Source organism: Nyctereutes procyonoides, unplaced genomic scaffold (genome assembly GCF_905146905.1).
Source record: "Nyctereutes procyonoides isolate TBG_1078 unplaced genomic scaffold, NYPRO_anot_genome, whole genome shotgun sequence".
NCBI lineage: Eukaryota > Metazoa > Chordata > Mammalia > Carnivora > Canidae > Nyctereutes > Nyctereutes procyonoides.
The window spans coordinates 28,830,757-28,844,229 of NW_026575160.1; the positions used below are offsets into that span (position 1 = coordinate 28,830,757).

At 37.8% G+C, this 13,473-nt stretch overlaps 1 protein-coding gene across 2 annotated transcripts in view; it reads right to left on the minus strand.

Moving 5' to 3' along the window:
- Positions 1-13,473, minus strand: part of TFEC (transcription factor EC) — a 69,815-nt gene that overhangs the window by 25,605 nt on the left and 30,737 nt on the right. Inside the window, exon 3 of one of the 2 annotated variants that reach the window (XM_055314480.1) lies at positions 10,509-10,595. The exons of the other annotated variant lie outside the window; for it this stretch is intronic. Coding sequence (XP_055170455.1) covers positions 10,509-10,595 — 87 coding nt within the window. The remainder of the gene's footprint in view (positions 1-10,508; positions 10,596-13,473) is intronic. 2 annotated transcript variants of the gene reach the window in all.

Here is a 13,473-nt window from a genome sequence, read left to right on the forward strand (position 1 = left end):
TTTGAACATGTTGCACAAGAAAGTATCTGGACTCGATGGTTTTATGGGCTAAAGTGTTACATTTTCAGGAAATATATCATACTAATTTTGTACAAACATTTCCAGACAATAGAAACACGAGGGAATATGTCCTGATTCATTGAATCTGAAACAAAGACATTATGAGAAAGGAAAATTATAGGCATAGGGAATACAGTCAATGGTGTTTATAATGCTGTGGTATGGTGACAATGGTGGCTACCCCGGCAGTGAGCATAGCATAACATATAAAGTTGTCCAATCACTATGTTGTACACCTGAAGCTAATGTACCACTGTGTATACCTCAACAACAACAACAACAAAAAAATAGCATTAGCAATATGAATCCAAGGGAATATAAATATTTTACCATAAAAAAGTTGCATTTCCCATAAATATATTTTATGATGTTAAAAGAGAAAAAGACCTCTATGATGAGATCAATAGATTAAGAAAAAGTCTGACAAAATTGAATCCTATTTATGATTAAATTCTTAGTGTTTGAGAAGATAGTAAATTCCCGTAACCCTAGAAAAATATAGATTTGCATATTGTTAAAATCATGCTGCCCTATGAGAAAATAAAATCTGGGTCCAAATATACTGCAGAAACATCTAAATAAAATATGAAAATGCTCATATATCCATTTATTCTTATCAAGCTAATGTAATAAAGGACATTAATAATCTAAGTTTTAGATATGTTTTCCTGTTTGGTCTCTTCCCTTTTCATATACTATGTCCAATCTATCTCCCCGTATGATTTTTTTCTTTTAAATTATTTATCAGTTTATATTTTCTTCTCTGTCCTCATATATCAATTCTTCAGGTCCTAAACTTAAATTATGTTTCTCTAGTATCCCTTCATCCCTCTCAATTCCCAACTACCCCTCTTAGACCAACTCATATTTTAAAAGTACAACTTCCTTCTGATCTTCTCCACCCCCCAAATCAGAAAGCTCTCCCCTCTAATGTCTATATTAAGGTCAAACTCTTATGTCTAGCTTTCAAGAATCATATTAAATGGCCCGTCATTATCTAGTCAATATTATTTGCCACCACTCTCAAGTTATAAAAGATTTCTTGTCACCACGTACCCATATGCCATAGCATGGCTTCCAAAATAGATTTTAGACTCAAATGGGAGGGAAGGAAAGAGTTTGCCACAAGGAACCTAGGAATCTATATATTGGTAATTTAAAAAAAAAAAGAGTAAAATACAAGCATTATCCTAACATATATACTATGTCCTAGATAGTTGAATATTTATCATGTGCCAGATATTAAGCTAGTATATTCAATAACAATAACAAAGAACACTATCTCAAGTCATCTTTATAACAATGCCATGAGGTATCACGTTTCCGATTTTAAATATTAAATAATTAAAACTGAAAAAGTAGGTAATTATGTCAAGATCATACTGTTGTATAAATAGAGGGCTTGGGATTTAATCCTGGATCTATCTGAACCAGAGGGTGCATTCTTTACTACCTACTCTACTCTGGAAAGTCCTTTGCCTTAACACTTTTAATGGTAAGAAGTGATTTGAATATGCAAAAAAGTTGGAAGCCATTGGACTATTTTTTTCTTCAGTTTTATTCAAGTATCAAAATCCAACCTACTCTCTAAGGCTCAATTCAAAGTCCAAACCTTCTCCAACACTGTCTTTCATGGTGGCTCCGTTTAGCTCTCTCTTCACCAAAACACTATGTGACTAATAAACTTGACCATAAATTTAATAATTTAGTTTATATTTATTGTCTTACCCCTCTTCATTTATATTCACTCAGCATGGGGAGCACAACAGTATACACTACTTACCATGTTCGTGAAAATTAATTGCTTATCTAAAACCCTGAGAATTTCCTGGAGGGTTGTGTGTGAACATACATACGTATAATGTATATGCATAGATGTATTACATATGCATATTATGTACATGTGTCTGTGTGGTCTGGGTGTGTGACATGTCTTTCTCCCAGAATATCTCATTATAAATACAAAAGAGGGAAAGAAAATACATATACTTATATATTTTCAGACAATTTTTCAGTATAAATACTAAGAGCAAAAAATCCCATTTACCCATATATATATATGCGAATGTGTGATATCTACATACTATCCATAGCACATATTTAGTACTAAATTTCATGGGAAACTGAGAAAAACTTTAAATGGTTTAATCTTCTATTTTTCTGTTCTGTGAAGATAGTCACTGTGGAACTAAAATGGTAAAAGTGAGCATGAGATTATTAGAATAACTGCAGACATAAAAAGAAGACAAACATTAGGCATAAAGAGAGAGCGCTGTAGGGAAGCATATACCACACAATGTATGCATACACAAAAAACTGACGTTTAAAAGATTATTTTTTCCCCTTTGGGGTATTTATTCATTTAAATGTGGTAAACTAGATTTTTCCAGTTTTAAGACACACATCATTGCTCTCCCTCTTTATTTTATTTGCAAAAGCTGGGCTATGAGGTTTGAATGACAAACATTGAATAGGGAAATCCCACTGAGTTATTATTATTTTTGTTCTATTATGAGTGAATAAAAAAATAATGTGTTGGGCGGGAGTAGAATGTCCCTTGTCCTTGGCCAGCTGGCTTATAACTTAAGTAGAAAAGATAAAGCACAAAATAGAGATGGTAACTTATAAATACTTTAGTACCATATACTTTATATGCACATGATCTATTTAGTACTAAATTAACAAAAACGGTTATTGATTTAATGTAAACACTGCAATAAATAACCAAGGGAACCCTCACTTTTTGATAGAAAAATCCCAATATTTTTAACATTTTTTTTTTTTACTAAAGAGAGTATAACAATATTTTTACTCTATCCAGAGCACCAAAAACTATCTTGTAAGTAAACAAGCTTGTCAGTACAGCAGATTATATATTATGCATTTCAAAGCTCAATTTCTACATACCTTATTTTATTGCCTATTACTTTATAAAGTTTATTCAGTATTTAAGGTGGTTTCATCTCCAAACACTGAAGTAATTCCAAAATGCACTTGCTCACCAGTTTTAACTCGGCAGTGTCTCTAACCTCCAAGAGAGCCACGATTTTCTCCTTCTACTTCATCATTTTCTTTTCCTTAAAAACTGGCAAACAATAGCTGAGAGGACTGCACAGAAAACTCTGTGCCAAGGTGAACTTTGGCTCTTCCTTGGACTTTAAGACTAATCTGGTCTAGGCTGTGATTGACAAAAGCTTGCTTGTTGATGTTATGCAGTCCTCTCAAGTTCCAACCAAGCACAAGGGGTTGTTAATATTTACTCAGTCCTCGTCTCTGGAATGGTCTTGAACTATAACAGTTTACTGAGATTGCCAAATGCCACCAGCATTTACAGACACCTGATTGAAAAAAGAGCTATGGAGGATAAAAGATATGAGTTACTATGCACAACCACATCTTGTAAGGGAAGGGGTGAAATCAAGACCAACTGGTGGAAATTATAGGGAAACAGATCTAAACTCTTAGGCCAAGCAATCATTCCGCTGGAGTGGCAGAGAATCAGATCAGTCTAAGGTCCCGTCAACTCTTATGATTCTACAGTTCTAGGAATCAGCTTCCTTCTGAGGCTTCTGGGACGGGAGGAGGAGGAGGAGGAGGATTGCTGCTGTCTCTGGTATCATACACGACTGGAATTCAAACCCTACCCTGCCATTCACTAACTGCATAAGTTGAACAAATTAGTGAACTTCCCTAAGCCTCCTTCCTCGTTTATAAAGTGAAAATAGGTAATACTAGTCTCTATCCCCTAGGTTTGTTGTGATGATCAATGCAATTTTTCACTAAATACGTTCTGCACAATCCTTGTCATGTAGCAAGTACCCAAGTCACGGTAGCTTTTATTATGGTCATTATCCTTGTTGCTACTGCTTTTTTCCCATTTAAAAAATTTTAAGTACTAATGTATGATGGGAATCATTTTTTCAATACTATGTGCGTATTTTTTTACAAGATTGTATTTATGTATTTATTCATGAGAGACACAGAGAGAGAGAGAGAAAGGCAGAGACACAGGCAGAGGGAGAAGCAGGCTCCATGCAGGGAGCCCGATGTGGGACTCGATCCCAGGTCTCCAGGATCACACCCTGGGCTGAAGGTGGTGCTAAACCACTGAGCCATCCAGGGATCCCTATGTGTGTATTTTGAAGTGTTTATTTCACATGCATTTGCTGAACACCTACGATGTGCTAGGGATGGTGCCAGTGCCAGGTGCTGATGATATAATGAAGAGGTCACAGCTTTAGGGTCCAGGGACACAGAAGTGAACAAAATGGACAAAACTGTTATATTCAAGGAGTTTACATTTTAGGGGTGGGAGCATACAATAAATAAGTAGATAAAATAATAATTCTAATCATACGAGTCAGAGGTTATCAAAATAAGGTATTGATTTTGGGAATGATGAGATGGGATCTTTTAGCTAGGCTGTTTGTGGAAGGCCTCTCTGACAAGGTGGCATTGTCTAAAGGTTGGAAACATAAAGGGGCAGCCGTGTGAAGTTCTGGAACAAAGTATTCCAAGCCAAAAAAGGAAGTTCAGTGGCCCTAAGATCATGGTCTGCATGTCATTGTCAAGGAGCAAGAAGAAGGCTATAGAGGCCAGAGCCTAAAGTTAAAGGGAAATGCTGACAATGGTAAAGTGTCTGGATTATATTCTGAGGATTTTAGGAAGTTAATAGCATGTTAAGCAAGGAGAAACAGGATCTGATTTTTGCTTTGTGCAGATCATTCTGGCTACTGCATGAACAGCTGTAAGGGGGCAAGAAGTAGCAGGGAAGTTTGGCTGCAGTCAGTTTCTGAGGTTCAAGTGAGAGATGATGGCAGTCTGGAAAAGCGTTTTAATGGAGATGCTGATAAGCTGTAAGATTCAGATAATCTCGGATGCTCCGTAGGACATATTGATAGATGTGCAGATGTCTGAGTAAGAGAAAGAAGAAAGATGACTCTGGGAGTGGGGGTGCTAGATAAACCAAAAGGAGATTGGGATAGGTGTGTGTGTGGGGGGGGACAGAGACTTTTTGTTAGTCAATATTAAGTTTGAGATGTCTGTTAGGAGCATAAAAGACAACAAGCAGGAGGATATACAAGCATAGAGGGGAGAGATCGGGTGGAGAAGGGTGGAGGTCACCCGTAGGATGTATTGATACATGAGAAAAGAGGGCTGAAGTCCTAGCCTTGGTACACATGAGCATTTAGACATCAGTTAGAAGAGAAAGAACCAGCAAGGTAATAGAAAACCAGAAAAGGTGGTGCCATAGAATCCCAGATGGTACTTTAAGAAGGAAGAGTGGTCAACCATGGCAAATACCACCAAGAAGCCAAGTCAGGTGAGAATGGAGAACTTACTGCTGGCTTCTGCTTCGGTTGGCTTGAAGAGCCCCTTTAGAATTGTGAGGACAAGAGCTCTGTTGGAGACTAGAAAACAGGAGGGGAGCAAAAGGTGGCAGGGTGAAGATAGAAGCAAGAAGTTCTTTCGTGTGTGAGTCAGTCATGACATAACATGGCAGCCAGACAGAAAATGTGTTCAAAGGGAGTTTAGGGGTTTGGTTTTATTTTTAGGGAGTATTACTAAAGACCAGTGTAAGACTGATATTTATAACCCAATAGATCAGAATAGACTGATTATGTAGGAGAAGGAGTCACTACTTAGAGAAGCAAAGTCCTTGAGGAGGTGAGAAGGAGTGAGATATGGAGCACACGTGGTGGGCTGGCTTTAGATCGTGAGCTGGAGCAATTATGCTAAAAGAAGAGATGGCAGAAGAAATGAAAACAGATACAGGTGGTTTCGTATAACTGGAGATGCCGAGTAATGAATGAGTTCCAATAGCGTTGCATACATTTGCTCTTTGAGATACACTGTAAAAGAGAAATCGGCTGAAAAAGGAAGAATGGGCAATGAACTGTGGAGATTTGAAGTGAAAAGAGAAGGAGTTTTTAAAAAATGGTCTCAGTTAATGGGAATATTTACCAGGGAATAGCTGTGAATTCCCACAGTGGTGGTAAAAGGCCCTGTGACATTTTGGTGATGTACTTGAGGTGAATACTATGAGAAATGTGACGAAATTTTATCCAGTAAGCGGCTCAGGTTGAGGTGTGGAGTAAGATGAGAGAAGTTTAATCAGGGTTGGGGTTTTGCCAGGGAAGTAAAATGAAAAAAAAAAAAAAAATCACCAAAAAAACCCAGAGATATGTTAGGAGTGTTTGCAAGAGGATTGGGTATAGTGCTTGACCAAAGACTCTAGACATTTTCAAAATGTTGCAAGTGCAGAGTCATAGCTATTGAAAATAGTGATAGAGCGCATCGATTTAGAGCTTGAACAATTGGTGAAATAAGAAAACTACAGAAGCACTCAGCAAATAGAATGCAATGGTCAAAAGTGAAATAAAAACATTAGGGGATAGAAAAAAAATGGCAATAACAAGATCTAGGATATCATCATGCAAAGGGGGGTGGGCTAAATGGGGAAGAGAAAAATGCACTGACGCTAAAGGGACTGAGAAACTGACCGGTTAGGGTTTTGTCAAAAGCATGACTGATTTGGCTGAAGGTTTCCTGCACTTTAGCTCCTCGCCATCTAGTTTACATAGTCGCATTGAGAAGAAACTGACAGGTAGCCAATAGAAATCGAGAGGTAACTTCTTAATTTTTCTGCCTCCAGTCACTCATCACTCAGCGTTCATTTCTGGGTCGGAAAGACCCGGGCTGAATTGATCTGTGAAGACCTTGCACTAGTTCATTCAAGCTGGATAAATTGGAAGGCCCACCACAAGGGGTCCAAGGCTCCCCTCAGCAGCTTCCAAGTTTCCCACCAACAGAAGTTATATCATGACTTGTAGCTAAGCCTGTAGGCCGTGGTCCCGAGATGAATCTTAGCTCGGTGAGATCCAAGGCTTTCTCTCACACCCCTGCCAGAGCCTGTCCCCATGACTAAGCACTCAATAGACGGCTCCTGAGATTCCATCGATCTCCACAAGAACTAGAGAAAATGTGTGTAAAATGCATAGAAAAGTGAGCTTCAAATAAAAGGTGAGAAATTAATGATAGTTATTGTGAATTAATAAATATCTCACTTTTGAAGCTCACCATAATGACATCTGTTGGTTTAGCCTCATTAGAATTCACTGACATTTATTTTGGTAACAACTCCTCTGCTCGTTCTCACTTAGTCTAGGGAATTTGTTGCTGCGTGGGGCTGCTCAACTCTAAGACTCAGAGCAGCTGGCTGAGGCATAGATAAATGACAGGCGTTGCTCCAGTAAGAATCATCCCGGGGATTTCACTGGAACCAAGAGGAATGCTCTTCTTCCCTTAGGCCGCCAAGCCTGCCTGGAGTGTATCCATTAGGATGAATTTGGTTACAACAATCAGACACACTTAGCTTATCGAATAAAGGGAAAAAAAAATCTTACATAATATGAAATCCACAGGCAAAGAATTTGCCAAGGGCATATAAGCAGCATTTCTTTTGGCTTTTCTTCTTCCCTTTTTTTTTTTTTTTTTTTGTTTGTTTTGTTTCGGTTTGGTTTGGTTTGGTTTGGTTTTCCTTAGTCTATTTAGCTTCTGGGCAATAAAATGACTACATAAGTCCCATTATCCTATAATGTCATGAAGAGGCAAAACCCTTCTCTCTCTTGGGGTCTACTTTAAAGACTTAAGGAAGTTCCCAGAAGGCAGCCCAACATGTCAAAATTGCAACACGAGCCCATTCTTAAAACCGCCTCTGGTAGGGGAAGTGGGGCCACCAGGATTGACTTCAGTTAATCAGAAAACTCTCTTCCTTGTGCAGAAGTAGGTGTTTGCCAAAAAACCCAAAGCTGACAAACAAACCAAAACAAACAAACAAACAAACAACAACAACAAAAAAAAACAAACTGGGTTGGCAAGAAGGAACTATGTGCATAGCTAGGAACAGGCCATGACAGTCTTTGCTCAACGGCTGGGAATAGAGCCAGCACAGAAGAAAACAAGGGCGAAGTTTTGGGGGGCTGCCCACATGGGGCACTACTTAGGAATCTACACAGCACATGAACCAACAGACTTCTCTCATGTTTAAGCCCCGGATGAGCCAGGTTCTACCATCTGTACCAAAAGTTCACTGGCTAACACGCTCACTCAAAGCATTCTTCTGAATCCAACAGGTCTTTATTTTTATCCACGTGAACTACAAAAATCCTTCAGAGTCTCCTCTGTTCTATCAGCCGTTCTTAAACATCCTTTCCCCCCCTCCCCTCTTGCTTTTTCTTATGTTCAAGACTTGCTACTTTTCTGTGTCCATGGCTGCCTCTTAGAACCTTAACTATCCCTCATAACTAAAGCATTTGAAAAAAAAAAAAAAAAAACCTCAATTTAATATGGTTTCTCCTTCACTCAAACTCCAGAGCAACTCTCTGACTAATATTTCAATGTACACATGTAGTATACTAAGATTTAATATAAAATAGCCTTGTAGGGACGCCTGGGTGGCTCAGCAGTTGAGCGTCTGCCTTCGGCCCAGGACGTGATCCCGGGGTTCCAGGATCGAGTCCTACATCGGGTTCCCCACAGGGAGCCTGCTTCTCCCTCTGCCTGGGTCTTTACCTCTTTCTCTGTGTCTCTCATGAATAAATAAATAAAATCTTAAAAAAAAACAGCCTTGGAGATATATATTTTAATCATTCTTGTAATGTAGAAGAAAGCTGAGAGGTTAAGTGCCTTGCACAGTGCCTAGATTGGAAACTGGGTTTAAAACCAAGATCCACACTCTCCCTCCCTGTCTCTCAGGTACACCTCACTCCCCCACCCCACCATCCTGTGATCTCTTGGCTTGTGAATTGTGTCTTATTCTACTTCAGTTTCCTATGGCACGTGTATTATGCTTTGCACACAATACATATAGAATCACTATATTTGGTTAATTAAACTCTTTGGTTTTGCTGATTGGTCAACACACAGATATTTCTTTGTGTAAGTGCAGGTAGGCCAGTAGTATCTATCTTTTTAAAAGTACATCCCAGATATCAAAAGTAAATTCCAGATAGTTATTGCCACTAATTTGTACTGAGTCAGCCGTTCTATGCAGCCTCTACAGAACAAGCACAATCATTTAACAAAGAGAATGTTTCTGTACACAATTTTAATGAGTACCACATAGAAAGAAAAGATTGCAGGAAATTAATATCATTTACTGAAACCCAGAAGCTGAATCCTAGTTAAGACAATAGTATCTTCATGCTGTGAAATTAGGCAGGGAGAAATTATCATTAATAATATATTTATCTAGAGAATTAGTCAGATTTCATATGACTATGCTGCTTGAAATCTGAAGACAGAAGATGTAGAAAGAATTGTCAGTCCATCCTAAAAAAAAAAAATAGAATAAAATAAAAATAAAACTTGCAAAAAGACTAGGTTTTAAATCTCATTTGACCTTTGTCAGATAATGCCAGTATTAGTGACCTGTCCTATGAGCTCTTGCATACCAGAGAAAAGGAGGAAAGAGATACTTCTTTCTAGATACTGTGTCTGGAACAAAAGAAATAAAAGAGAAAAAAGTAATTTTTTCTTAAGGTCTTAACTTTATATGTTCATCATTCACGTATCCCAGCTCGTTGACTTACTGATGAAAAATATCTGTACCACATAATATAGTCAAAATGTATTTTCTTTAAATGAAATGTCTAAAATAACAATTCAATCACAATCTTTCATATTTTTTCTCATTTTCCTAAAAGATCTAAGACAATAAGCAAACCAACAATAACCCTTCAAAGCACATGAAAAGACTTCCTTCGCACACCCTTTACAAATAACATTTTTAGTGATTAATAAATGAGTAATGAGGAGGTAACAGCAATCAAACAGGAGATAAGAAACCATCCGTTCATTACGTGTCATTCCAGGAATTTGTGCTGATTGCAACATAGATGTCTGTCCGCATGCCTTCAAGTAGGGTGAGGCCTGTTCTACTTAAGCTCATCTTTGATCTGTTATTGGTCCTAAAGTAAAGTCATATTTTTTTGTTATAATTTTTTCATCTCTACAAGGTGTAGAGCCTCTGAATCTGATGGTCCAGTTGTGGTAAAATGGTACCAGTTGTGGTAAAATAGTCAAAATTGAACCATTAGCTCATGAGGGTGTTTTGATTGTGTGCTGTGTTTCAGGAAATCTGAAAATTAAATCATTCATAGAAAATGCTATATATCAGATTAGAATGTATAATTAGATGGATGTTTATAGGGATTAAATAGATAGATGGAGAGAATATCACAAGCCCTATCATCTTCCTCAACAACATTACATAATCTTTTTTCTGCACCAATAATATTTCCTAATATTCAGCTATTATCTTGTGACTGCATCAAAAGCGTAGAAAAAGATACCATTTACTAATCAAATTGAATGTCTTTTCCTTATCATCAGATGCCATTATTTATCTCAATCTCATTGACCTCCTCGGGTCTGGAAACACTTACTGTTCTTTGCAATAGCAGAGGAGAGTCTGTTCCTTCCTCTTTAAAACTTGATTCCATACCGATTATATCCTCAATAACGTCTTCCATCTAGCAAAATATAATACATTTAGAATACTGTGCATAATGATAAGAGTTGTGCTTCAGCCTAATTCAGAGAGAAAAAAATTTAGCAATCTTTAAAAGTTTTAAGGGCTATTTAAATTAAGGTTATATGTATATCAAAACCCAGAATACTTCAGAACTTAAAATGAAGAAATCCTGCCACTCTTTGATCTGTGCTCCTTTTCCATGCATTTGCTTCCACCAGCTGGCAGGTGATGGCTGGGCCAACCACCCTGGGCTAGTCCTTGGAAATCAGTATCTATAGAAATAGAGTGGTTATCATGAGGTGCCTCAAGCCAGAGCCCATGTACTTAACATGTAGAGAGATGACTTCCTACAAACTTTATTTTCCTTTTGAAATGTTTTGATTGCATCTTATAGGTGGATATTCAAACAGCAGTGGTCAAACCAGCTGATTGGTCTACATGGATACAAACTACGGGGAAACACATTATCCAACTTCCCCAAATGGCTAATAATAATAATAATAATAATAATAATAATAATAGCAATATCAACAAACAACAACAATCACCCACCCCTTTAATAGTAACAATAGCAGACGCATACAGTGCGGGGACAGGAGATGAGCCAGGCACTTTCTGTGTGCTTCACGTACACCAGCACATTTAACCTTCACAACAAATATGAAGTGGATACCATCATTACCTCTGTTGTACAAATGAGGAAACTGAGGGGAAGAAATGTGCAATAACTTGTTACAAAGCTGGTGAGTGACAAAGGCAGGATTGAAATTCTGGAAAATGGGCCCTAAAGTCCTACTTTATTTTTGGTTTATTTTATTAAAAAAATATTTTACTGATTTATTCATGAGAGACATACACACAGAGAGAGAGAGAGAGGCAGAGACACAGGCAGAAGGAGAAGCAGGCTCCATGCACCGGGAGCCTGACGTGGGACTTGATCTCAGGACCCTGAGATCATGCCCTGAGCCAAAGGCAGATGCTCAACCACTGAGCCACCCAGGCATCCCCTAAAATCCTACTTTAAATCAGCTTTTTACTCCCTTTCTCAAATTCCTTTCTAAAATAGCCTTCCTTCCTTTCTCTACTTTAGTTGGAGAAGATTTTAAACGTTTGCCTTTAAAAAAACAGAGGGAGGTAAGCCATTGAGACTGTTAGCCTTAGAGGAAAAATGGAGGGAGTTAGTGGAGGGAGGTGAGTGGAGGATGGCCAAATGGGGGGTGGGGGTGAAGGTGGGCACTTGTGATGAGCAGTGGGTGTTGTATGTGAGTGTGAATCGCTAAATTCTATTCCTGAAACCAATGTTACACTAATGTTAGCTAACTAGAATTTAAATAAAGACTTGAAACAACAAGAAATAGTTCCTCATCAAACATAAATAAATAAATAAATAAATAAATAAATAAATAAATAAATAAATAAATACTTGTATTTTAAAAATACTCTGATTGTTCCCCCCCTCCCCCCATTCTCTCTCTGGCTCTCGCTCTCCTCTCTCCCATTATATTCTCTTCAATGAAATTTTAAAATATGGTGTAGACTCCAAGATAATGAGAATGCTGAATTTATACAGCTGTAGTACTCTGAATTTCCTATAACATGTGCAGAAACAATGAGGATAAACTTGGAGAGATAGATAAAAACATTTTATGATTCTGTTAATGTTATCTTCTACGCAAGATTTCTGAGAACCTTAGAGAATCAAATATTCAGACTTCCACTAAGATACTCCTAAAGTTGATATGCCAAAAAATTGGAACGCGCTTTAGCATTAATTTAACAAAAATTTGTGGAGCAGTATTTATTGCAGGACCACGCTGTGAGTGGTTTTACTAGAACGGTAGAATTTACTAGAACGGTAAAAGCAAGCAGCACAAAGTCGCTGCCCTCTTGGAGCTCTAACACTAATGAGGAAAGAGACAATAAACGGCTTAATAACAAATGGTGGTCTGAAGAAATTAAAGCAGGTAGGGGAGAGAGCTTAACGGGGATGAGTGTTGCTAGAAATGGTCAGAGAAGGGCTTACTGATATTTGAAAAAAAGACATGAACAACATGGCAAAGAGTAGTCTTGGAAAGGAAGCAAAAATGTCAAAGATCTTAAGGTTGGAATGTGAAGGTTAGTCAATGGGAAGGGAGCAGGAGATAAGTTTGAGACGAAGTTGAAAAGTATGCTCTCTAGGTTGCAAAGCCCTCTAGCCCAGTGGTGTCCCCCAACAATTTCTGCAAGCATAGGAATGTCCTACATCCGCACAGTCTAATACCATAGCAACTAACCACATGTGGCTACTGAGCACTTGAAATGTAGCTAGTTTAACTGAGGGATTAAATCTTCCTTTCTCAAGTTTTTATTCAAATTCCCAGGCTCAGAATTAAGTTTTTTTTTATCTCATTCAATTTTTAAAGGCTTTATTGAATTTGAATTAATTTAACATTAAATTTTAAATAGCCACATGTGGTTCGCGAGTACCATCTTCAAGGGTGCGGGCTCTTGACAATGATCTGGATTTTTTAAATAATTAATTAATTTTAATTTTTAAATTTGAGTACAGTTGACACACAATGCTACATTAGCTTCTGGTGTACAACGCAGTGATTTGATGAGTCTATATGTTATGCTCACCGCAAGTGTAGCTACCATCTGTCACCATGCAACACTATTATAATACCATCGAGGGCATTCCCTATGCTGGGCCTTTATTCCCATGATTTATTCATTCTGTGACTGAAAGCCTGTACTTCACACTCCTCATCACCCACTTTGCCTATTCTCCACTCCTATTCCCTCTGGCAATCATCAGTTTGTTCTCTGTATTTATAGGTCTGATTATGCTTTTTTTGTTTGTTTATTCATTTGTTTTGTTTTTTGGATTCCACATA